The sequence below is a fragment of the Oncorhynchus clarkii genome, chromosome 18, assembly GCF_045791955.1.
Source record: "Oncorhynchus clarkii lewisi isolate Uvic-CL-2024 chromosome 18, UVic_Ocla_1.0, whole genome shotgun sequence".
NCBI lineage: Eukaryota > Metazoa > Chordata > Actinopteri > Salmoniformes > Salmonidae > Oncorhynchus > Oncorhynchus clarkii.
The window spans coordinates 23,659,666-23,684,690 of NC_092164.1; the positions used below are offsets into that span (position 1 = coordinate 23,659,666).

The window sequence follows — 25,025 nt, forward strand, 5'->3', positions numbered from 1 at the left end:
TGCAAATCCAATGCAGCTACACACTTGGCTATTCAGCTCATAAGTGGGTCTGTTTTTTCTTTCCCCTTCCTGAGCAAAGTGGCAATTTATCAAGTCTGTAAGTCAGTGTTTTTTTCTTGGCTAAACTATTTACAAATTCCAAGTTAAAGTTTTGGTTGTTAAATTTAAATTGCCAGTGTTGATAAACTCTAAATTGTTAACTTCATGAGGTTCATGAAGAGTGCATCTGCACAAAGTGAATAGGAGTAGAGGACGGAATTGCAACACAACACAGTATATCCATTTATATGGAAATACATGTCTTCATTGTGTTAGATAGCAAATGAAGGAGTCTTATTCAAAGGCACGTGTTCCAAATCCTGCATATCATCCAACATTTCTTACACAGACTGGCACACTCACGTTTCAAAAATGTCCATGAAGCTTTTCTTTAGAAAATACTGTGATATTTTATTAAAAATGCTGCAGAAAATCTTTATACAGGTGTCCAGCCAGAAATATCATCTATCACTGAAGGCAAAACTGCAAACAATATCAGACAAACTAAATCATTTCAAATCCTACATCAAAACCCTTGGTATCTTGACAGTTGATGGACCAATGGTAAGGATATATCTTTCATTGAATTTACAAATGTAGCATTATTATAAACCTTTTAATATGGACTTGCTTTCGTTTTTTTCTGTAATAGGATGCGGAACGGAAATAATTTGGGTTAATGTTGACTTTTTATTGTTCATATAATTGTTATTATTAATAATAGCATGTATTATTATTTACACTCATTCACTTGTGTTGTAGTAACCCAACATATCAAAAGCCTGGCACAATACTTTACATATTGCTAGCATATGACAATTTGAAATATCTAACATATACTTCTTTACAAACATATCCAACTAATATTGATACCAAAATCCACTGCCTTTTTTCTAAGTAATACATTGCTGGTCACATTTGAAGCTCAGACAGTGGTGAGATTGCCTCTAGACATAAATAGCCTACAAACAAAATGATTAAAAGCAGAACAAGTTGAATTTGGGTGACAAAACATGGACTCACGCTATCGAACCTCATTTTGAGACAGAATCAGAATGCTGTCTGAAAATGTAGATTATAAAGCAGTTCCCGGACATGCGTTGTGTCAGAAATGGATACGAAGGACACACAGGACAATGTCATGGTTGTCTAGACGATGCACAGTATGCTCCCAAAATGGATAGTGTTTGCACTTTTTTATCTGCTGGCTGTGAAAACAATGAAACACAGATTTTAATACAAAAACAATGGATAATGACTGATACTGTTTATTTACATGCACCTCAACAGAAAGAACACGCTTGGAAAAGCCATAGTTAAACTCAAACAACAATAGAAGCTCTTTAAATGTCTATTTTTTTTGTTGTTTATTTTTACTCACAACTATATACTGTTTTTTTTTTTACAAAGTTTTCATAAATACATGTCAGACTGGGGGGAGTTTTAAATTCAGTGCCCATGACTAGTCTGTCACACTTTACCAATGCAGTAGAGTGGTAATTCACTGTACAATTGTGTGTTGTTGTCCTATGATGTACTTGATGGCACAAAAAGCTTTTGGAGAACTCCTTATCATCACTGTAACCCACCATGTTTTGTATTGTCTATTCAAGCATTCTACAGCAGATTATTCCACTTGTCTTCAGGTGTTGCTCTTTTGGTAAAACTCTTTTCGATTCATTCGAGAAGCTTCACTCCGAAAACGGCATTACTATGGTAACGGTCACTTTTCAAACACGTCATTAGAAGTTCATATTTGACTTTGATATATACTTTTCAAGAAGGCATGGTAGCAAAATAACATCTCGTCCACGGAGACGAGTTCTGTGTGAAACACAGTCAGTCACTCTGCTCTCTTTCCTTAGTGTTTGTCCAACATAGGCCAGGCAACATGGACGTTTGACTTCTCCACAAAGAGCTATACCCTGGTGGTGGAGTGTCCATGGGGCAGGTTGGTACTGTTCTGACTGCCGCCAAACGTGTTGAAGTTGTGAAGCGGCTGCATGGCGGCCAGCGAGTTGGGGATCATGGTTATGGTGCTGGGCGTCATGAGGGGGATGTCGTCTGGCGACCTACGCAGCGTGAGGGTGTAGTCGGGCGGGCAGGTGAGACGCAGCGTGTCGTGGGCCTGGAGCGACTCACACTCGTGGTGGTGCTCGTGATCCATCTGCTGCTGCTGCTTCATCTGCAGGGACATCAGCTCCTCGCTCTGCAGGTGGGCGATGTCATTGGTGTTGGCCGCCGCGTTGGCCGGCCCGGCGGAGATACGCTGTGGGCTTGGCCCACGCCGGTTTGACTCGTGCCGCCGCTTGTCCTTCTTGTAATAGAGCGCGGCGAACGCCAGGATGTTGAGGAAGAGCAGCGAGGCTCCCACGGCGATGGTGACGCTCAGCTCCGTGGAATAGTCCCGTTTAGTCTCGATAACCACGGCTGATTCGTCGGTGAGGTCCTCACCTTTCCGCTGGTCGGTGGTCTGCTTGGTGTTAGCGGAGGGAACCCCAGGGTGACGGGTGGTAGAAGGCCGATTCCCCGGGAAACGCTTGGTGTAAGGAAACGGGGTGGTGTCCTGCGGCGGTATCTTGGTTGTTGTGGATACATACTGGAACAACTCATTTATGTTGTGGAGGTGTGGAACTAGTTCCAGCCAGAAGGCTACCTTAGTGGCCCGGTAGTGGTCCCTGACCCTGGGTTTCAGGCCGATGTGCAGGTAGAGCTGGTCCTTGGGGTTGTACTTCGACCAGGCAACCTCTTCAAAGCGGTTGGGTTTTGTATGGATGAACTTGGTGTCCTGAGGAACGGGCTGGTTTGGATCTCTGAAATAGAGAAGATAAAAAGACATGAGTCATTGTGAAATTATTATACAATTGTCCTTTCCAGGACAGTGTTCTACAAAATGTTTTTAAAAATGTAGAGAAAAAGGACAGCATTCTGAATAATGGCCACCTAAGCATTATTTTATCTCTAGGCTTGTGAAGTCAATGCTCGTGAAATTGAAAATTATTGACCCAAAATATTAAAATATACTAGAAAGACATGTTATGTTATATTCCTCCCAAGTGAGTCAATGTGGTCATTATTACCTCTGTAATATATATATATATATTTTTTTCTTTAAGCCCACTGAAGGGAATCTTCATTAAAGTAAAAAGAAGATGAAGTCACAAATGGCCACTAAAACTACCCATTAGATTCACTTTAGAGCTGAGTCATCCTACTGTACAGTCTGTACAAGACTCATATTATTGATTAATTCAAAGCATATCCTGTGCCCCCATGTTAAACGTTCATAACAAACACCTCTGTTATTCATAGAACAAATCTGCAATAGTATGAAATGTCCCAATATCCTAGATCATGTTAACATTTTACTGTAGCATAGCCTTTTTATTCTCCCATTGACATTTTAAAGTAGATATTATAGTGGACTGCCTCAGAGTTGGAATCGAGCAACTTTTCTGTGACATTGTGACTGTGATTTCATTAACTTTCAAAGGGAGGCAGAGGTAAGGAGCACAATCGAGACGACAACCTTGGAGCCTGATACTGTTGAGTGAGTGGAAGCGTAAAAGGAATGGAATGGGAAGGGGGAATGTCCAGCTGAATGCTGAACAGAAAAAAAGGCCTTATCTTGAGTCATACACTGCACTCAGGCACCAGGGGACACTGGACCCATCAGACCATTCAAGATGACCTCGGATGTAGACCTGGGTTCAAATACTATTTGAGATCATCTAAAATACTTTAGCTGGGTTTGATTTTGCTTGCCCGATCCAATAAAACTGATTGATTAGGAGGAAAACAGCAACTCCCCCCACCTGGCACTCCAGGCAGACTAGAGCCAATGCTAAAATACATTTGATAGACGTCAAAATAGGTATGTACCCAGAGGTCTGCTCTGCTTACGAAACGAGCTCTTCGAGTACAGAGAGACTGGGAGACTGGGAGAAGGCTGCTTTTATCACAGCTCCATCCGTCCCATCAGGTGGCCTACTAGATAACAGTGGTCTCAGGGGATCAGGATACATTTAACTGGCTAATCCAGCATGACAGTATCTCCGGCTGATGGATCACTGTTTAATCCTGTCCTTACCAATCACAGCAGGATCTAAGTATGTCATTCATTTGTAAATGGAAGGATGGACAGAGAGAGAAAAAATAGGAAATTATGTCTGTGCATCCCTGGAGAGTAGGATTCAATTAGATCTGATTCAATATGCTATTATTCAATACAAAGCTAATCTTGTGACATTTTGCTATGTCATTCTATTCGAGAGAACTTGTATATTTGTTTGCATCACTCTGAACGTCATGGGCCACATGAACTATTCCACAATTGCAAAGACGTTTCCAAAATGGGTATATTGCTCGCAGTACTTTGTGTCAAACCCTAGTGCCTTGCTGAATATTTCACTACAGTCTTTGTTAGTAACATCTTCCCATTGACATGTTTTACACTGTCGAAATGTCACCTCTTGGTAAATTAAGCTAATCTTCCTGAAATGGATTCAGTAACTGTCTAGCAATAGCTACATACATAGTGTATGTGCATATGTTCCAACTAGCATGTGAATCCCAGTACAATATCACTTAAGCCCTAATAGTAGCATATGGAAGCGTCTGCTGTAACAATATGCCGACACCAAAGACTTGGAATAAAGACAACGCTCCAGGCATCCCATGCCCATCGGACTGATAAATACTTAGCAAGCTATTCACATGTATCTCAGAAGGTCCATAAAACATATGCTTTCACCATGCTGTCAGTCTGTTTTGTGTGATAACAGAAGTACATTCAGATGGAGGGCTAGTCTACACCTCCTAAGAGACTTCGTCGTCGCAGGTTTATGGAAATAGCAAAGTCATAGATATAAATAAACCGCATGTCAGTCTACCCAGCCTCTGCTTTTTCGCCAGGGGGAGATGGCTTGCACATACTACTTACATGTATAGCAAGCTCAGATGCTCACAAATGTATCCAATCCTATCTCCCTCTGTTTGACACAGAGCCTCTCTTTGCAAGTGAAATAAAACATCTGCTTTTCCAGTCTGCCATGTGTTCCCAGCTGTCTTCATTTTTAGTTGACTATAGCCTGCATGTGCAGTGTATACTAAGAAACACGCACGGATACACATACACACAAGCCTCACTCATTGTTCAGTCCTCTATCCACTACGAATAAGAAGAAGGCTTCCCTGTGTATTGTACTTTTCTATTTTGTACATCACCCCATTTCAAAGCACTGAGATGAGTAGTTAATGATATGCCTCTCATCCCTCCGAATCCCCTGTCTGTTGTTGGGAGCCGTTTTTCTGGAAAACCCTCAATCGAGCGAGGAAATTGAGGATCGCAACGGGAGCATTTGCCTGCAGTTGGAGAGACTCTTGTGAAAAACGGACACTCTCGAATGACATGAATTTGCTTTGGGTTCCTGCTTTGTTTGAAGCAGCACTATGGGAAAGCAAAAAGCACTCGGAGTAAAAGAGCCTCCCCGTGTCAATAACGTTGCCAATCTATCCCCTGCTGAACTGGGATCAGTTGGACGCTAGCCAAGCCGGAGAGCTGGGGGAGGGAATGGTACAGCCTATGAAGCTGTTCAAGAATTTATTTATTCACCTTAAAATTAATTTTCAGTGTGACTGGGTCGCAAACATCCTGCTACCTGGCTAATCCCAGGGTTCAGGAAACAAAGACGTGATCCAAATATCAAGTGATATCTGCAAACGGCACAGCCTTAATGAAAACCAAAGCCTCTATAAGACTTGTAGGAGCACTGATTTGTTCCGTTTAGTTGAAGCTATGCTCCCATAACTTTCTACGCGTCTTCTCGATCCACGACGGACAATTATCCACTTCAAATAAATAAACTGACAGACAGTAGTAAAAACAGAATTGGACAACCTACCCTGTCTTGGCGAAGTTAGTCCAGTAAGTCATAACAACCGCGCTGAGCATGACGTCGTTCTTGGAAAAGTTGCAGTTGAACAGGTCCGTGGGTCCGATCATTGGGATCCCGAACACATAGGGCACCTCATCTCCATGTGCCGAGTCAGCCCAGCTAGGCTTCATGTCGCTCTGGCAGTGGTGGTAGAAGGCGTAAAAATACGTCGGCGAACCATACTGGGCATGGAGGTCCGCTGTGGCTACGGCCGGCGCCACCCACTGGTGGTCGGTGAAGAGTGCGACTAACGTCTTCCTCCTTGTCTCGGGGTTCTCCTTGTCGGCCCAGTCAGTGTACATGAACTTAATGGTCTCCCTTAGTGTGTCCTTGCCCTCCGGGTAGCCGTAGAGGTGATCCACAAAGTCCGACACGGCAAAGTCGAAGTCGTTGGCCGAGACGCCGTCCTCGCTGTCCACGCTGCCCTCCACAAACTTGAACCCTTCGCCTTGGTTGACCCCCAGCATGATGTCGTAGTTGAGGAACTCGCCCTGCTCCATGAGGATCTGGGGGTCGTCCGGGATGACATCGCCGTCGATGACGGGGCCGAAGGCGATGTGGTACTTTGCAGGTAAGATGTTCTGTTCGATCAGCTCCTTGTAGTTCTTGCTCTGGAGACACTCCACCAGGTCAATGGTGTCCAGCATGTTGCAGCCCACCTTCTCAGCCAGCATCCGTGTGTACTTGGCAGGCTGGTAGTTAACTGCCCAGCTGGACAGAGCTGTACCACTCTGGATGATGGCTTTCTGGAAGAGATCTGAAAGGGAGAAAACTGATGTTAGACACAACAAATCTCACACATGGTGTTTGGTGTTTTTCACAAATGTAAAACATTTTTTGCAATAAAACTACTAAAAGAAAATACACACACCTGGAACAGCCACATTGGTATTTACTCAGTATATTAATCATTTGTATTTTCTGTTCTGTTTATGGTAGATATGTGTATATATGCCGTATGTATGTATGTATGTATGTATGCAGTGTGTATGTGTATATCATTGTACTGCTCTAGGGATGTAAATATTGTTTGGATAACTTTACGGACTATTATGTATTGTATTCTTTTCATTCTATGTGATGCTCAATGCAGAGAATGCCACAAGAAGAATTAACATGTAATTACCATAGTGAATTATTGTAATGTATGTTAATGTGTCAATTAATCCCATAGGTGATGGGTTGCCAATTGGCGATCTGACGCAAAAGTAAAATGTAATTAAATTCAGTATTAATTCAGTATTATTTAAGTAATTCTGATGTAACATCTTCGGTGAGTGCTATAGTCAGTAAAAAATGTTTTGCATGATTACTCCTGTAACATCCACACATATCCATAGAATCAAATCAAATTGTATTTGTCACATTCACATGGTTAGCAGATGTTAATGCGAGTGTAGCGAAATGCTTGTCCTTCTAGTTCCGACAATGCAGTAATAACCAACAAGTAATCTAACCTAACAATTCCACACCTACTACCGTATACACACAAGTGTAAAGGGATAAGGAATATGTACATAAAGATATATGAATGAGTGATGGTACAGAACGGCATAGACAAGATGCAGTAGATGGTATCGAGTACAGTATATACATATGAGATGAGTAATGTAGGGTATGTAAACATAAAAGTGGCATAGTTTAAAGTGGCTAGTGATATATGTATTACATAAAGATGGCAAGATGCAGTAGAGTACAGTATATATATATATACAGTGGGGCAAAAAAGTATTTAGTCAGCCACCAATTGTGCAAGTTCTCCCACTTAAAAATATGAGGTGGCCTGTAATTTTCATCATAGGCACACTTCAACTACGACAGACAAAATGAGAAAAAAATCCAGAAAATCACATTGTAGGATTTTTTATTAATTTATTTGCAAATGATGGTGGAAAATAAGTATTTGGTCAATAACAAAAGTTTATCTCAATACTTTGTTATATACCCTTTGTTGGCAATGACAGTCTTCACAAGGTTTTCACACACTGTTGCTGGTATTTTGGCCCATTCCTCCATGCAGATCTCCTCTAGAGCAGTGATGTTTTGGGACTGTTGCTGGGCAACACGGACTTTCAACTCCCTCCAAAGATTATCTATGGGGTTGAGATCTGGAAACTGGCTAGGCCACTCCAGGACCTTGAAATGCTTCTTACGAAGCCACTCCTTCGTTGCGTTTGGGATCATTGTCATGCTGAAAGACCCAGCCACGTTTCATCTTCAATGCCCTTGCTGATGGAAGGAAGTTTTGGAGGCGTGCATGGCCACGCAGTCGTGGGTGAACAGGGAGTACAGGAGAGGGCTCAGAACGCACCCTTGTGGGGCTCCAGTGTTGAGGATCAGCGGGGTGGAGATGTTGTTACCTACCCTCACCCCCTGGGGCGGCCCGTCAGGAAGTCCAGTACTCAGTTGCACAGGGCGGGGTCGAGACCCAGGGTCCCCGGTTAAATGCTGAGCTGTAGTCGATGAACAGCATTCTCACATAGGTATTCCTCTTGTCCAGATGGGTTAGGACAGTGTGCAGTGTGGTTGCGACTGCGTCGTCTGTGGACCTATTGGGGCGGTAAGCAAATTGGAGTGGGTCTAGGGTGTCAGGTAGGGTGGAGGTGAAATAGTCCTTGAATAGTCTCTCAAAGCACTTCATGATGACGGAAGTGAGTGCTACGGGGTGGTAGTTGTTTAGCTCAGTTACCTTAGCTTTCTTGGGAACAGGTACAATGGTGGCCCTCTTGAAGCATGTGGGAACAGCAGACTGGGATAAGGATTGATTGAATATGTCCGTAAACACACCAGCCAGCTGGTCTGCGCATGCTCTAAGGACGCGGCTGGGGATGCCGTCTGGGCCTGCAGCCTTGCGAGGGTTAACACGTTTAAATATTTTACTCACGTCGGATGCAGTGAAGAAGAGTCTGCAGGTTTTGGTAGTGGGCTGTGTCAGTGGCACTGTATTGTCCTCAAAGCGAGCAAAGAAGTTATTTAGTCTGTCTGGGAGCAAGACATCCTGGTCCGCGACGGGGATGGTTTTCTTTTTGTAATCCGTGATTGATGGTAAGACCCTGCCACATACCTCTTGTGTCTGAGCCGTTGAATTGCAACTCTACTTTGTCTCTATACTGACGCTTAGCTTGCTTAGCTTTGATTGCCTTGCGGAGGGAATAGCTACACTGTTTGTATTCGGTCATGTTTCCGGTCACCTTGCCATGGTTAAAAGTAGTGGTTCGCGCTTTCAGTTTCGCGCGAATGCTGCCATCAATCCACGGTTTCTGGTTTGGGAATGTTTTAATAGTTGCTGTGGGTATGACATCGCCGATGCACTTTCTAATGAACTCGCTCACCAAATCAGCATATTCGTCAATGTTGTTGTTGGAAGCAATGCGGAACATATCCCAGTCCACATGATCGAAGCAGTCTTGAAGCGTGGAATCAGATTGGTCGGACCAGCGTTGAACAGACCTGAGTATGGGAGCTTCTTGTTTTAGTTTCTGTGTGTAGGCTGGAAGCAACAAAATGGAGTCGTGGTCAGCTTTTCTGAAAGGAGGAGGGGGAGGGCCTTATATGCGTCGTGGAAGTTATCAATGATCCAGGGTTTTACCAGCTCTGGTTGCATAATTGATATGCTGATAGATTTTAGGGAGTCTTGATTTCAGATTAGCCTTGTTAATCTCCCCAGCTACAATGAATGCAGCCTCAGTATATGTGGTTTCCAGTTTACATAGAGACAAATATAGTTTGTTCAGGGCCATCGATGTGTCTGTTTGGGGGGAATATATACGGCTGTGATTATAATCAAAGAGAATTCCCTTGGTAGATAATGCGGTCGACATTTGATTGTGAGCAATTCTAAGTCAGGTCAACAGAAGGACTTAAGTTCCTGTATGTTGTTATGATCACACCACATCTCGTTAATCATAAGGCTTACCTCCCCGCCCCTCTTCTTACCAGAAAGATGGTTGTTTCTGTCGGCGCGATGCGTGAAGAAACTAGCTGGCTTTACCGACTCCGATAGCGTCTCTCGAGTGAGTCCTGTTTCCGTGAAGCAAAGAACGTTACAGTCTCTGATGTCTCTCTGGAATGCTACCCTTGCTCGGATTTCATCAACCTTGTTGTCAAGAGACTGGACGAGAAGAATGCTAGGGAGTGGTGCGCGATGTGCCCGTCTATGGAGCCTGACCAGAAGACCGCTTCGTTTGCCCCTTTTACGGCGACGTTGTTTAGGTTCGCTGGCTGGTCGTAATGATGGTGAGTTGACATTGCTCTTATATTCAGTAGTTCCTCCCGACTATGTAATGAAACCTACGATTACCTGGGGTACTAATGTGAGAAATAACACGTAAAAAAAAAAAAAATACTGCGTAGTTTCCTAGGAACGCGAAGCGAGGCGGCCATCTCTGTCGTCACGGAAGTTATGGTCAGACATAGATACATGTTTACTGCATATCCTCCGGTATTGACAAAATATGCAGTAAAAGGATGATTAAGGACATGGACATGATATAAGGACTCCACATCTTGTCAACCCTGGTCATAATAAATGAATCAGACTGAAAATAAAAAGACACATTTGTTTATTCTGAAATGAGGCCTCGGGCCAATTATTCATCCTGAATTATGTTGGAGCTGCATGTAGCTTCACGATCTGTCTACCACTGCCACTCTGCAAATAGGCCACAACGCACTAGGAACACTTCTTGTATGTGACATTTTTCCCCCAGTATTTTCTAAGTTCTATTTATATCCTTTTGATGGTGACTCAACAAGGACGACTTGAAAAGTATGTTTCCGAGCCGCAGAAGATGAAGTCTCCCTCAAGGCCTAGTTAGCAACAGAGGTTTATTTAGCCCCCCCCCCCCCCCCATTTCCTCTGGTTAAAGAATATCAGTTAAAGCCTGACTCACCAGAAGTTAATTTAAATATGTTGCATCTGCCTCCTGTGTTTACCTCATTCTGCTTGCTGAGGCGTGCCGGTGGAGCCGTGAAACAGAAACATATCATGTCCGACAAAGGGAGCAGCGACGAGGGGCTACGGCTCCCATGCCACCTGAGTCTGGCTAAAGGGAGCGATGCAGGAACATAGCTGTCTGACTAACAACAGCCCTAGCAAATCCATTGGTAAAATGTTTGGCCTAGTGTGAGTGATGGAACCAGGCTGGCGGATGTTAAAGAAATAATCAACTCAAGAACTCTCTTGTCCCTTTTAGCCCAGTAGTTGTCTCTCCTTAAAGGAATCATTTGTTTCATTAGTCCACTTTTGATACAGTCCCAAAAACCTACTCATTCAAGGGTTTTTATTTAGACTATTTTCTACATTGTAGAATAACAGTGAATATAATAACAACTATGAAATAACACATATGGAATCATGTAGTAACCAAAAAAGTGTTAAACCAATCAAAATATATTTTATATTTGAGAGTCTTCAATGTAGCCAGAACTATAACTAATTAAACTCTACCCTGTTTTACAATATCTGATTAATAATGTTAGTTCCTGGAGCCAGCTGTGCCACCAGACTCTGGGTTTGCGCCCAGGCTCTGTCGTAACTGGGACAAGATAGTAGCTACTAAGCAATTGGATACCACGAAATTGGGGAGAAAACGGGGTAAAATTCTAAAAAAGTACAAATAAATAATAATAATAATAATGTTAGTTATTAATAATAATAATAATGTTAGTTCCTAAGAAAGAGGTTATGTAGCATGGATTAGGGGTAATTGGAAATGATAGCCATTGTGGAAGAATGGTGTGTGTGTGTCTAAAGTAAGCAAAGAGTATCATTAACCTATGTTTGAACCGACTCAGCTATAACTCAGCTATAACTCTGTGGCGATCAAATAAGACAGTTTTCCTAAGCAGAGGATTTATGTTTTTTTTAGCAGCAGCGGGCATGGAGAGAAATTAAAGTCCATTGACTAGTGCAAAACATGTCCATTTCCTGCCGTAACTGATATTGATTTATATTGACGGAAATAAAGCCTGAAGTTGCGAGATGTGCCGGGTTAAGATCCATCTGGAGACTGAGTAGGTAATGCTGTTTTCACAGTCATTTACTCAAATAGCTCCTGGTGAGATTCAGCTGCAGAGAAAGAGAGCGAGAAAGTACAGCTAGCTATTCAATTGTCTATCTCCGTTTGCGTCCCAAATGACATCCTATTCCCTAAATAGTGCACTACTTCTGACCACTATAGGGAATATGGTACCATTTGGGATGCTAACTTTGTTTGCCTCTCTACAATGTGCTGTGCACTGGGCTGAGGAGAACAACAATGACACTTAATGACACTCACATTTCTAGGATACTATTTTCTAATTATAATTTTAAAAAAACAGTGAGATGTAAACGTACTGTAATGTTACGGCGGTGAGCCATTCTAATATTCTTGATATCCACCTACCACTTTTCTCTGGCTGGTCGCACAAATATCTAGTGACTGAGGTAGGCAATATTGTACACTTGAGAGAACCTGTGAACACACTCTAGTTGTTATCTCTGCTATGTGGCCATCAAATGTGACGCTGCGTTCTCTGAACAGTCATGGGGGTGCATCCTGACTGTTTAAATAACGCATAGGTTGCGTCCCAAATGGAACTGTTTTCCCTATGTAATGCAGTATGTTTGATCAGGCGCCATGTAGGGAATAGGGTGCCATTTGGGACACACAAATACCCTCCCAGCGAGAGAGATATTCCTGTTTGAAACAAAATCCCTCTGTAGATATCTATCAAATAAAGCAATGCCTATAATAAAACATGTTGGCACAGGTATTTATTTAATTACCATAATCTAAAATGATTACTGAAGTTCATATGACCATATGAATTGAATTAATAATCATTCAGTCCAGTGTATACATCTCACAGTGGACGCCGAGAATCATTCAGTTTCTGATTCAGAAGTCACTGACTTATATAAAAAATAGTATTTCATCTCAATGATTTCCAAGGAGGTGAGGGAATATTTTTGGGGACCATACGCACCTTCTGAGTAGTGAGAGAGCGTGAGCAAGCTAACACACGATGCCCCTGCACCAGAGCCGAAGATTGTCACTCTCTTTGGATCTCCTTTGAAGGCCTGAATGTTCTCTTTGATCCACCTCAGGGCTTGGATCTGGTCCAGCAGTCCATAGTTCCCCTTGGCTGCCTGGTCCCCTGTGCTTAGGAAGCCTGTGTGAACAACAAGAGACGGGAACAAACTCATTGATCACCTCCTTCTTGATCTCCCTCTAAAAAACAGCTTGTCATTGAAACAGAGGGGAGACAGAGGGACAATTCCTATTGGACAATATTCTGTACCTGGTGGTGATTTACAAATGTATCATAAAGCAAATGAAATAAATAAAGCATAAAGTGTAAATGCAATGAAATTGAATTTAAATGAATACATTATTGCACCTGCTAACACTTTTCAATGTAGATATTGTCGTCTTTGGGAACATGGGACAAGGAAACACAGTACAGTTAGAGTCACACACAAAGAACAGTACTTACATCGCTAGGGGGTGTCTCACTACATACAGTAATAGCCCGTCTTAGACAAAATTTATCACCACAACGAATGGAGGTAAATGTGACGTGAATACATTGAAGTTCCAACGATCAGTGAAATAATGGATGACCCCCCCCCCCCCCCCCCGGGGATAAATGGCCTGCACAACACAACACAAAGGGAGTTACCTGGCATTCTTATGGAACCAATTGTCACTGTTCTATAATAATTTAAGCACTCAGCGAGTCAGCAACACCCGCGTGCTTCTAGTCTTATTATCCAGTCAAATAGCAAAACTCTTCAGTAAGTCACAGTGGTTCCTAATGACCTGGGAATCATCCCTTGCTGTTTAGATCAAGAGAATAATGTAGGATAATGTAAGATTGTACTCCCTCAGTCATTCAACCTGAGCTGGCAGGAGTGATTCTAACCGAACCACCATTATACTGAGAGTAGCGGAAGAGAAGACAAAGAGACAGACAGAGCGAGGCAAAGCTCCTTTTCATAGTCAACATTCACTTGGTTTGGCTTCGACTATACAGTCGAATGTGCAGATAGAGAGACAGACAGAGAGAGAAGGAAAGTTCCCTTTTCATAGTCTGAATTCAACCACACGGCTTTGACTTGGATTTGACTCTATACAGCCGAGTGTCAGGCCAGACAGACAAGCTTGTTGATATGCTTGTCGAAATCAGAAACTTGTTGACAAATTAGCTGATTAGTCTAAACCCATTAGGTGGTGGGCCTTTAGAGTCTGCGAGAGACGGCCACCGGGGTGTCTGGTCCTCGCAAGCGCCAGGCCTTGGATGTCTTAGCCGAGTCCCTGGCACAGACAGCCCCCAGGCAGTGTCCCAAATGGTCCCCTATTCCCTACATAGTGCACTACTTTGACCAGAGCACTGGTAATGTAGGGAATAGGGTTCCCTTTGGGACTCAGGCTCAGCTCTCGGCCTCCATCCCAGGGGGGAGAGCCTAGACAGAGCAGTCTACAGGCTACAGGACAAATCGGATGAAAGGATGGAGAGAAGGAGGAAAAGGAGGAGAAGGGAGAAGAGGAAAGATGTCCTGTGGCCCTGTGATAGGGAGCAGATCCAGTTAGTCATGGTCTGGCTGTGAGGTGGAGAGGATAGAGGGATGGAGGGATGAGGAAGGGTGGAAGGGATGGAGGAGAGGTGGAGGAGATAGAGGGATGGAGGAGGGGTGGAGGGGCTGGATGAGAGGTGGAGGGGATAGAGAGATGGAGGGGCGAGTAGAAGGGATGGAGGTGGGGGTAGAGGAGTTGATAGGGGGATGCAGGAGGGATAGGGGGATACAGGGAGAGGACAGACGGGTGGTGGAGGGGAAAGCAGCAGAGGGTGTTGTGGGATTACAAGGCCCCTGGCAGGACTCACACTCCTGGGTGTATGACCTCCAGGCCTCAGCTTGGTCCTCTCTCTCCCCTACTCTCTCTCTCTCTCTCTCTCTCTCTCTCCTCAGTCTCCACTCACCACCCCTGTCTGAGAAGAGGAGCCGGGGAGAAGGTGAGCAGAGAGGATAGCCCACCAGTAACTCCTCAGGGTGTGTGAAAAGATTACTGAAAGCTTCCATTTCAAGAAGTTGCTGTGGATATTACGGAGAACATTGCATTAAGATGTATTTATGGACATGAGCTTTGAAGCTATTTTCTACTATTTGAACTGATATTGATAACTGCTATAACGATATTACAAAGCTTGTAAAAATACGCTATGCTAGTATATTTAACATCAATATCAATGTTTTGCATGGAAGAGCCTATCTTCATCTGTATCAAAAGAAGTGCAACACAATGCCTGATTAAATTCACTGTCACAGACAACACAGCTTAAACCTCCATAAAAATGTAGCTAATCAAACATGCTCTTCAGAAATAAAATATTCCTTGAGCAATAATATATTAGTATTGATCTTACTCTGCCCGGGAATGCATCTGAGTAAAATGTTATTTGCAGGGTTGGCCTCACAATGTGCAGAATGTTAATATTGTAACAACAATATCACAGGGTCGACAATGTCTTTCCAATGCATTTTTCACATCTCTGGCTTAAGGCATCCGCACGCATCCCAGACATTTTGTGACGTTTTTGTTAGTTTTGAACTTTGGTAGGGGTTTTTTCGGCTGTTCGGGCACACAACATTTTATCTCGAGGGCCAGACGAAGTTTGGGAACCGAAGTCTCAAATCAAATCAAATTTTATCGGGTCACATACACATGGTTAGCAGATGTTAATGCGAGTGTAGCGAAATGCTTGTGCTTCTAGTTCCGACTATGCAGTAATATCTAACAAGTAATCTAACAAATTCACAACAACTACCTAATACACACAAATGTAAAGGGATGAATAAGAATATGTACATATAAATATATGGATGAGTGATGGCAGAGCGGCATAGGCAAGATACAGTAGATGGTGTAGAATACAGTATATACATATGAGATGAGTAATGTAGGATATGTAAACATTACTAAAGTGGCGTTATTTAAAGTGACTGGCGTTACCTCTATTAAGTCCATTTATTTAAGTGGCCAGAGATTTGAGTCTGTATGTTGGCAACATCCTCTCTATGTTAGTGATGGCTGTATAACAGTCTGATGGCCTTGAGATTGAAGCTATTTTTCAGTCTCTCGGTCCCAGCTTTGATGCACCTGTACTGACCTCGCCTTCTGGATGATATCGGGGTGAACAGGCAGTGGCTCGGGTGGTTGTTGTCCTTGATGTTCTTTTTGGCCTTCCTGTGACATCGGGTGGTGTAGGTGTCCTGGAGGGCAGGTAGTTTGCCCCCGGTGATGCGTTGTGCAGACCTCACTACCCTCTGGAGAGCCTTACGGTTGTGGGCAGAGCAGTTTCCATACCAGGCGGTGATACAGCCCGACAGGATGCTCTCGATTGTGCATCTGTAAAAGCTTGTGAGTGTTTTAGATGACAAGCCAAATTTCTTCAGCCTCCTGAGGTTGAAGAAGCACTGTTGTGCCTTCTTCACCACACTGTCTGTGTGGGTGGACCGTTTCAGTTTGTCCGTGATGTGTACGCCGAGGAACTTAAAACGTTCCATCTTCTCCACTACTGTCCCGTCGATGTGGATGGAGTCCATGATCATTCTTTGAGAAAGTGTATACTGGCTACGGTGTCTAAAAATGGCTAAACAGTACTATTGACATTTTTTTTTTTTCAAGCGAAGGTCTTTTAAAAGAGTTTGCGAGCACACTAGTTTGGTTCGCCTAGCCGACTTCGGCTAGCTGCCAGCCGAACTGAAGCATGCCGACTCCTTTAGAGGGAGATTGCACCATCAGACTAATCTCTCTCTCTCTCGCTCTTTCTCTCAGCCAGCCTTGTACTAATGCTGATGCTGCGGCAGGGCAAGGGGCTGCAAGCTTAATGGAAGTCGGACAGCCATCATTCAGCCTCACCACAGTACAGCTCGGACAGATCTATAACAAGTAATCTAACTAACAATTCCAAAACTACTGTCTTGTACACAGTGTAAGGGGATAAAGAATATGTACATAAGGATATATGAATGAGTGATGGTACAGAGCAGCATAGGCAAGATACAGTAGATGGTATCGGGTACAGTATGTACAAATGAGATGAGTATGTAAACAAAGTGGCATAGTATAGTATAAAGTGGCTAGTGATACATGTATTACATAAGGATACAGTCGATGATATAGAGTACAGTATAAACGTATGCGTATGAGATGAATAATGTAGGGTAAGTAACATTTATATAAGGTAGCATTGTTTAAAGTGGCTAGTGATATATGTATTACATAAGGATACCGTCGATGATATGGAGTACAGTATAAACGTATGCGTATGAGATGAATAATGTAGGGTAAGTAACATTTATATAAGGTAGCATTGTTTAAAGTGGCTAGTGATATATTTACATCATTTCCCATCAATTCCCATTATTAAAGTGGCTGGAGTTGAGTCAGTGTCAGTGTGTTGGCAGCAGCCACTCAGTGTTAGTGGTGGCTGTTTAACAGTCTGATGGCCTTGAGATAGAAGCTGTTTTTCAGTCTCTCGGTCCCAGCTTTGATGCACCTGTACTGACCTCGCCTTCTGGATGATAGCGGGGTGAACAGGCAGTGGCTCGGGTGGTTGATGTCCTTGATGATCTTTATGGCCTTCCTGTGACATCGGGTGGTGTAGGTGTCCTGGAGGGCAGGTAGTTTGCCCCCGGTGATGCGTTGTGCAGACCTCACTACCCTCTGGAGAGCCTTACGGTTGAGGGCGGTGCAGTTGCCATACCAGGCGGTGATACAGCCCGCCAGGATGCTCTCGATTGTGCATCTGTAGAAGTTTGTGAGTGCTTTTGGTGACAAGCCGAATTTCTTCAGCCTCCTGAGGTTGAAGAGGCGCTGCTGCGCCTTCTTCACGATGCTGTCTGTGTGAGTGGACCAATTCAGTTTGTCTGTGATGTGTATGCCGAGGAACTTAAAACTTGCTACCCTCTCCACTACTGTTCCATCGATGTGGATAGGGGGGTGTTCCCTCTGCTGTTTCCTGAAGTCCACAATCATCTCCTTAGTTTTGTTGACGTTGAGTGAGAGGTTGTTTTCCTGACACCACACTCCGAGGGCCCTCACCTCCTCCCTGTAGGCCGTCTCATCGTTGTTGGTAATCAAGCCTACCACTGTTGTGTTTTCCGCAAACTTGATGATTGAGTTGGAGGCGTGCGTGGCCACGCAGTCGTGGGTGAACAGGGAGTACAGGAGAGGGCTCAGAACGCAACCTTGTGGGGCCCCAGTGTTGAGGATCAGCGGGGAGGAGATGTTGTTGCCTACCCTCACCACCTGGGGGCGGCCCGTCAGGAAGTCCAGTACCCAGTTGCACAGGGCGGGGTCGAGACCCAGGGTCTCGAGCTTGATGACGAGCTTGGAGGGTACTATGGTGTTGAATGCCGAGCTGTAGTCGATGAACAGCATTCTCACATAGGTATTCCTCTTGTCCAGATGGGTTAGGGCAGTGTGCAGTGTGGTTGAGATTGCATCGTCTGTGGACCTATTTGGGCGGTAAGCAAATTGGAGTGGGTCTAGGGTGTCAGGTAGGGTGGAGGTGATATGGTCCTTGACTAGTCTCTCAAAGCACTTCATGATGACGGATGTGAGTGCTACGGGGCGGTAGTCATTTAGCTCAGTTACCTTAGCTTTCTTGGGAACAGGAACAATGGTGGCCCTCTTGAAGCATGTGGGAACAGCAGACTGGTATAGGGATTGATTGAATATGTCCGTAAACACACCGGCCAGCTGGTCTGCGCAGATCTGGGTTTGAAAGGCAGCAGTGACATAAGAGGTCTGCTTGGCCACACTGTCACTTTGATAGGCAAGTAAAGGGCTCCATCCATGTTACCAAGCATGTAGCGGCAGGTAGCCTAACGGTTAAGAGTGTTGGGCAGGTAAAGATCGCTGGTTCGAATCCCCAAGCCAACTAGTTGAGAAATCTGTCGATATGCCCTTGAGCAAGGCACTTTACCCTAGTTGCGCTGGATAAGAGCCACTGGTAAAATGGGATGTTACCAAGCAAATGTCTCTTTGGGACAATAAAGCATTCATTCTCCCCTGCATGATACTGGGTGACACATGCATTGCCTAAGGAGGTTTTTTGGGGGAGGGGTATTTATTCCAGAATGCATTTCCTGTGCTTTGTGTAGACATAGAATTATTGTGAGTATGAAGGTGAATGAAGCATTAAAATGAAGTACAAGCTACAATCTTCATGCAGTTGTTTTTCTTTGATACTGTGTGTGCCAAAGGCCTACAGTATAATACAGGACTATGACAAATGCATGTACTCTCATTGAAATGTCAAGATACTGTAGTCACACACACATCCTTTCCATGTTCAGGCCATTTGGTGCTGCTGTCTATTGGATATGTTTAGACACCAGTGGAAGCTGCTGAGGGGGGAACGGCTTGCAATAATGGCTGGAACGGAGCGAATGGAATGGCATCAAACCATGTGTTTTATGTATTCGATATCATTCCACTCATTCCGCTCCAGCCATTACCACAAGCCAGTCCTCTCCAATTAAGATGCCACCAACCTCCTGTGTTGGACACTTTACCTAAATGGTATTGATCCTGTGGAGCCATGCTGTGCATTGACAGGACGATTGCACCGATTACACACCATGGGTCTGCATATTTCCCATGTACTGTGCTAGCCTATTGTCCAGATGCAATGTAGGCTAAGAGCACACTGAGTGTACAGAACATTAAAAACAATGGCTTAGTGTGACCAGGTGAATCCAGGTGAAAGTTATGATTGCTCATTGATGCCACTTGTTAAATCCACTTCAATCAGTGTAGATGTAGATGAACGGAAAGAGACAGGTTAAAGAAGGATTTGTAAGCCTTGAGACAATTGAGACATCGATTGTGTACAGTGCCTTGCAAAATTATTCATACCCCTTGGCATTTTTCCTATTCTGTTCAATTACAACCTGTAATTTAAATGGATTTTTATTTGGATTTCATGTAATAGACATACACAAAATAGTCCAAATTGGTGAAGTGAAATGGAAAAAAAAAGTACTTGTATCAGATAATTCAGAAAAAACAACAACAGAAAAGTGGTGTGTGTGTATGTATTCACCCCTTTGCTATGAATCTCCTAAATATGATCTGGTGCAACCAAATACCTTCAGATGTCACATAATTAGTTCAATAAAGTATGCAATCTAACTGTCACATGATCTGTAACATAATCTCAGTATATATACACCTGCTCTGAAAGGCCCCAGAGTCTGCAACACCACTAAGCAAGGGACACCACCAAGCAAGGGGCACCATGAAGACCAAGGAGCTCTCCAAACAGGTCAGGGACAAAATTGTGGAGAAATACAGATCAGGTTTGGGTTATAAAAAAAAATATCTGAAACTTTTAACATCCCACAGAGCACCATTAAATCCATTATTAAATAATGGAAAGAATATGGCACCACTGCAAACATGCCAAGAGAGGGCCGCCCACCAAAACTCACAGACCAGGCAAGGAGGGCATTAATCAGAGAGGCAACAAAGAGACCAAAGATAACCATGAAGGAGCTGCAAAGCTCCACAGCAGAGATTGGAATATCCGTCCATAAACCTGCCAAGAGAGGCCCGCTTTAAGCCGGGCCACTTTAAGCCGTACACTTCACAGAGCTGGGCTTTACAGAAGAGTGTCCAGAAAAAAAGCCATGACTTAAAGAAAAAAATAAGCAAACACATTTGGTGTTTGCCAAAAGGCATGTGGGAGACTCCACAAACATATGGAAGAAGGTACTCTGGTCAGATAAGACTAAAATGTAGCTTTTTAGTCATCAAGGAAAAAGCTATGTCTGGCGCAAGTCAAACACCTCTCATCACCCTGAGAACACCATCCCCACAGTGAAGCATGGTGGTCAGCATCATGCTGTGGTGATGTTTTTCATCGGCAGGGACTGGGAAACTGGTCAGAATTGAAGGAATGATGGATGGAGCTAAATACAGGGAAATTCTTGAGGGAAACCTGTGTCAGTCTTCCAGAGATTTGCGACTGGGACGGAGGTTCACCTTCCAGCAGGACAACGACCCTAAGCATACTGCTAAAACAACACTTGGGTGGTTTAAGGGGAATACACCAGCGGAACCCATCCAACTTGAAGGAGCTGGAGCAGTTTTTGCCTTGAAGAATGGGCAAAAATCCCAGTGGCTACAGATGCCAAGCATATTGAGCCATACCCCAAGAGACTTGCAGCTGTAATTGCTGCAAAAGGTGGCTCTACAAAGTATTGACTTTGGGGTGGTCAATAGTTATGCACACTCAGGTTTTCAGTTTTTTTGTCTTATTTCTTGTTTGTTTCACAATAAATAAATAAAATGCATCTTCAAGGTGGTAGGCTTGTTGTGTAAATTAAATGATACAAACCTCCCAAAAAATCTACTTTAATTCCAGGTTGTAAGGCAACAAAATAGGAAAAATGCCAAGGGGGTGAATACTTTCACAAGCCACTGAATGTGTGCCATTCAGAGGGTGAATGGACAATAACAAAGATGTAACTGTAACGCTGCTGGGTTTTTCACGCTCAACAGTTTCCTGTGTGCATCAAGAATGGTCCCTCACCCAAAGGACATTCAGCCAACTTTACACAACTGTGGGAAGCATTGGCGTCAACATGGGCCAGCATCCATGTGGAACGCTTTCAACACCTTGCAGAGTCTATGCCCTGATGAATTGAGGCTGTTCTGAGGGTAAAAGGGGTGTTCTTAATGTTTTGTACACTCAATGTATAGTACACTGCTGGATCACGTTTGTAAATGCATGGAAGTCAATGCACAGAGAATATGAAGTTGCTATATTTCTGGAGCAATATATTTTGATTTGACTCCAAACATGACAGTGTTTTTTCAAGCCTTTTGCCAAGCCTTCAGCTGGTGCTCATAGCCTGTACCTACACCTTGATCTGACCAGTTAATAGCACTGGCCATTCCTATTGTACACCTCTCTTATTAATAGAGAGAGACAAGTCTTTTCATTTTCACAAGCCTAGTCTTTCACCAAGACAAAAAAAACATAGTTGGTATTGAATTGACAAGCCTGACTTTCTTTGTATCAACAGAACACATGGGAGCAAGGAAGAAAAAAGCTCTGACCGGCGTCTAACCATCTATCCAGACATTCATTGTGGTGGAAATTGTGTCTAATTGTGCTCTCTGTCCAGAGAATAATCCACCCCGTGGCTCCCAGATGAAGTGGTAATTATCAAAGGGAGAGATGTGACGGGGAATGTTTGGAATTAGCTGCTCAAGGAGGTCAGGTCACAGCTATAGCTAGCTCAGTGAAAGCCAGTGATTGGCTAGCATCCCAAATGGCACCCTATTCCCTTTATCCCATGGGGCTCTGGTGAAAGGTAGTAGGGAATATAGGGAATAGGGTGCCAATAGGGTGCCATTAGGGACACAAAGAGGTGAATATCTACAAACCAACCTCTGTCTGTATGTCTGTCAAAAATGAATCTCTCTGGCGAGTTCCAGGGAATTGGGAACTCTCACAACATTGCCATCACTGGCCAGTCTGTCATATCAACCCTCATTACGCAAATGTATGTATAGTGGTTTAGAATCCTTTATAGATGTACATCTGCAAGCCACCAAATAACCCCATCACAATGAAAGACATTGCATCCAGCGTACTCTATATTTGTCTATCTTGTCAAGTGGCTATGTTAGAGCCTGTATCTGTTTGTTTAATATAGCAATGGAATAATGTGTGTGAAAATGTGGAAATGTGCAAAATGGGAACGTAATAGATAATCCATACAAAGGAAACAGGCGTTGTCCTTCTATCTATCTTGTTCAGTTTGAATCTATAATCATGGTACAGAATTAGAGTACACCAGAGGCAGGTGGGCTGGTTGTATTTACCCATAATCCCCAGTGATTGACAGACAGCGACCCGGGGAAGCAAAACATAGCAGCTGTCAAAGTGCATTCACTGATGCTGGTAAATTTGGCCATATTAGTGTTGGCGGATTTAAAATAACAGCAGAGCGATTATTCACACTCCAAATGGCATTATAATTATGAGTGAAAAAGACAAATGTGGACATTTTCCTCCCAGTTCTTTTTTCTCTTCTCCTCCCCGGCCGTCATCGTTTACACATTCAGTAGGCTGTGCCCTAATGTGGTTGCTGCTGTTGCTGCGCGTTTGTGTGTGTGTGTGTTCAGTTTGCGCAAGCAGGCAGGCCAGGGGCTAAACAGAATCATTTGGATTAAAGCCGCCATATTAGAGGTTTGTGATGAGGGGAAAGATTACAGGTCACTCTGGGTTGTCAAATCAAGAGTAAACAATTCATAATAGTAACAATAAATGAAGAAAAAAAAACATCCTGTCATCGTGTTCTGCTTTGATGGAAAGTTGGGATTGATGACTGATTCATTAACCTGGAAAACTCTCTTCCTAAGAGTTACATTATTATTGTGACATGTAGATGTGGTTATTTCCTGGAAGCAATTTGATGTTGCTGAACAATGCATACCTGATATGGGTTTTTGAAGACACATCTTTCAATGAGAGCTGACTTCTCTCACAGTATGAACCCAAATGTCTCACTGGTCAAAACGGCAGCATTTCTGTTACCTTCATGAAAATATATGGATTTGGCAACATTAGGTTCAAGAGGAAATTAACATTTTGATTGGCTTTTTGACAGATTTAATAATATTCATTCATGCTTTTTAATGAATAACATCCAGAGAGAGAGAGAGAGAGAGAGAGAGAGAGAGAGAGAGAGAGAGAGAGAGAGAGAGAAGTATGTTTCTCCCAACCGTGAAGAGTGCAATTGGTTACATCCACGGAGTTAGGGTACAACCCCTGCGATCCACCAGCGTATGTTCATTAAATTGTGCAGAGGTAATTAGAATCTATCAGACACCAGACCAGAGACATTTGCACTGCTTGCAGAGTTCAGAACTGCACAAACATTCCCCAGGCCGCACAGCTCTGAACTGCATTACAATAGCAACTGTTTTACAAGAAATGCTGCAGTATGAGGTACAACACAAGTATAGTGTGTTCAACAGCTTGTAAGCCTAATTTATGTATGCCTACTGTGAATGTATAAAAGAATAACCAAAGATGAATCAATATATACAAGTTATGACTTCTCAAGTGTTGCCCTACACTAAAAATAGCCATGTAAATCAAGTATTGACGACCCCGCTTCTCCATGCCTGAGTCAATGCCACTTCCTACTTATTTATTGTCATTCTGTGCCTGCATGGCACCTATGACACATCCATTACCCCTTAGCCTGAGGCAGGGCTGTTTGCTCTCCTCTAATTTTGACTCTCACATGATATCGAGTCTTGTGGAATCATCAGTCTCAGAACAGAACTCCACGTGACTGATGATATTCTGCCAAGAGACCGAGAACATGAAGTATGTTGTATCTCTGACAAACCTCCATACTTCCAAACACGATCACTGAAGAGGAAGGAATGGCCTCCTTCAGCCACCCACTTGTCTGACTGACTCTACCCTGCTTCGGAAGCCCTGGCCCTCTAACATGCTAGCCCTGTTCCTTTTCCATAACATCGGGGGTATGATGCGAGCCGGTTAGTCATATAGACAGAATTACCCTTTGGACCTTCCACAAGAACACAGAGATGATTGTGATGATTTGGACGGTGTCATACATATCTGTTCTGTGAGTTTTGCATGAGTAATGGACCCAAAGTCGAATAAAATGATAATCCCTATTTAGCTGTTAAAAATCCCTCAGTAAAAAAAAAATCCCAAACAGATCTCAATACTTAGTGTCATTTTAAAAATCGTATACGTAGATGGTGGTAGATAATTAATAGTTAATGACATGCAGGACAAATGTAAAGGGTTTACAAAATAAATTTCCATTTGCTTCTGTTTTGTTTAGTTTATTGTGCTTGTCATTGTGACACGATAAAGAGAGGTTATCAACCATTCTGGCCAGGTGATGCGCTGCATCCACACACTCTGTGACTGAACACAGCTTCTCCACATGCTCAGTACATGTGGTCTGAGGCTGTAACTACAGATGGCATG

At 43.4% G+C, this 25,025-nt stretch overlaps 1 protein-coding gene across 1 annotated transcript in view; it reads right to left on the minus strand.

The window, feature by feature from the left end:
- Nucleotides 1-473: 473 nt before the first annotated feature.
- Nucleotides 474-25,025, minus strand: part of LOC139373233 (neuroligin-4, X-linked-like) — a 66,849-nt gene continuing 42,297 nt past the window's right edge. Inside the window, exons 3-5 of the mRNA XM_071113510.1 lie at nucleotides 12,948-13,133; nucleotides 5,943-6,732; nucleotides 474-2,852 (exon numbers count right to left, since the gene is read on the minus strand). Coding sequence (XP_070969611.1) covers nucleotides 1,958-2,852; nucleotides 5,943-6,732; nucleotides 12,948-13,133 — 1,871 coding nt within the window. The 3' untranslated portion in view covers nucleotides 474-1,957. The remainder of the gene's footprint in view (nucleotides 2,853-5,942; nucleotides 6,733-12,947; nucleotides 13,134-25,025) is intronic.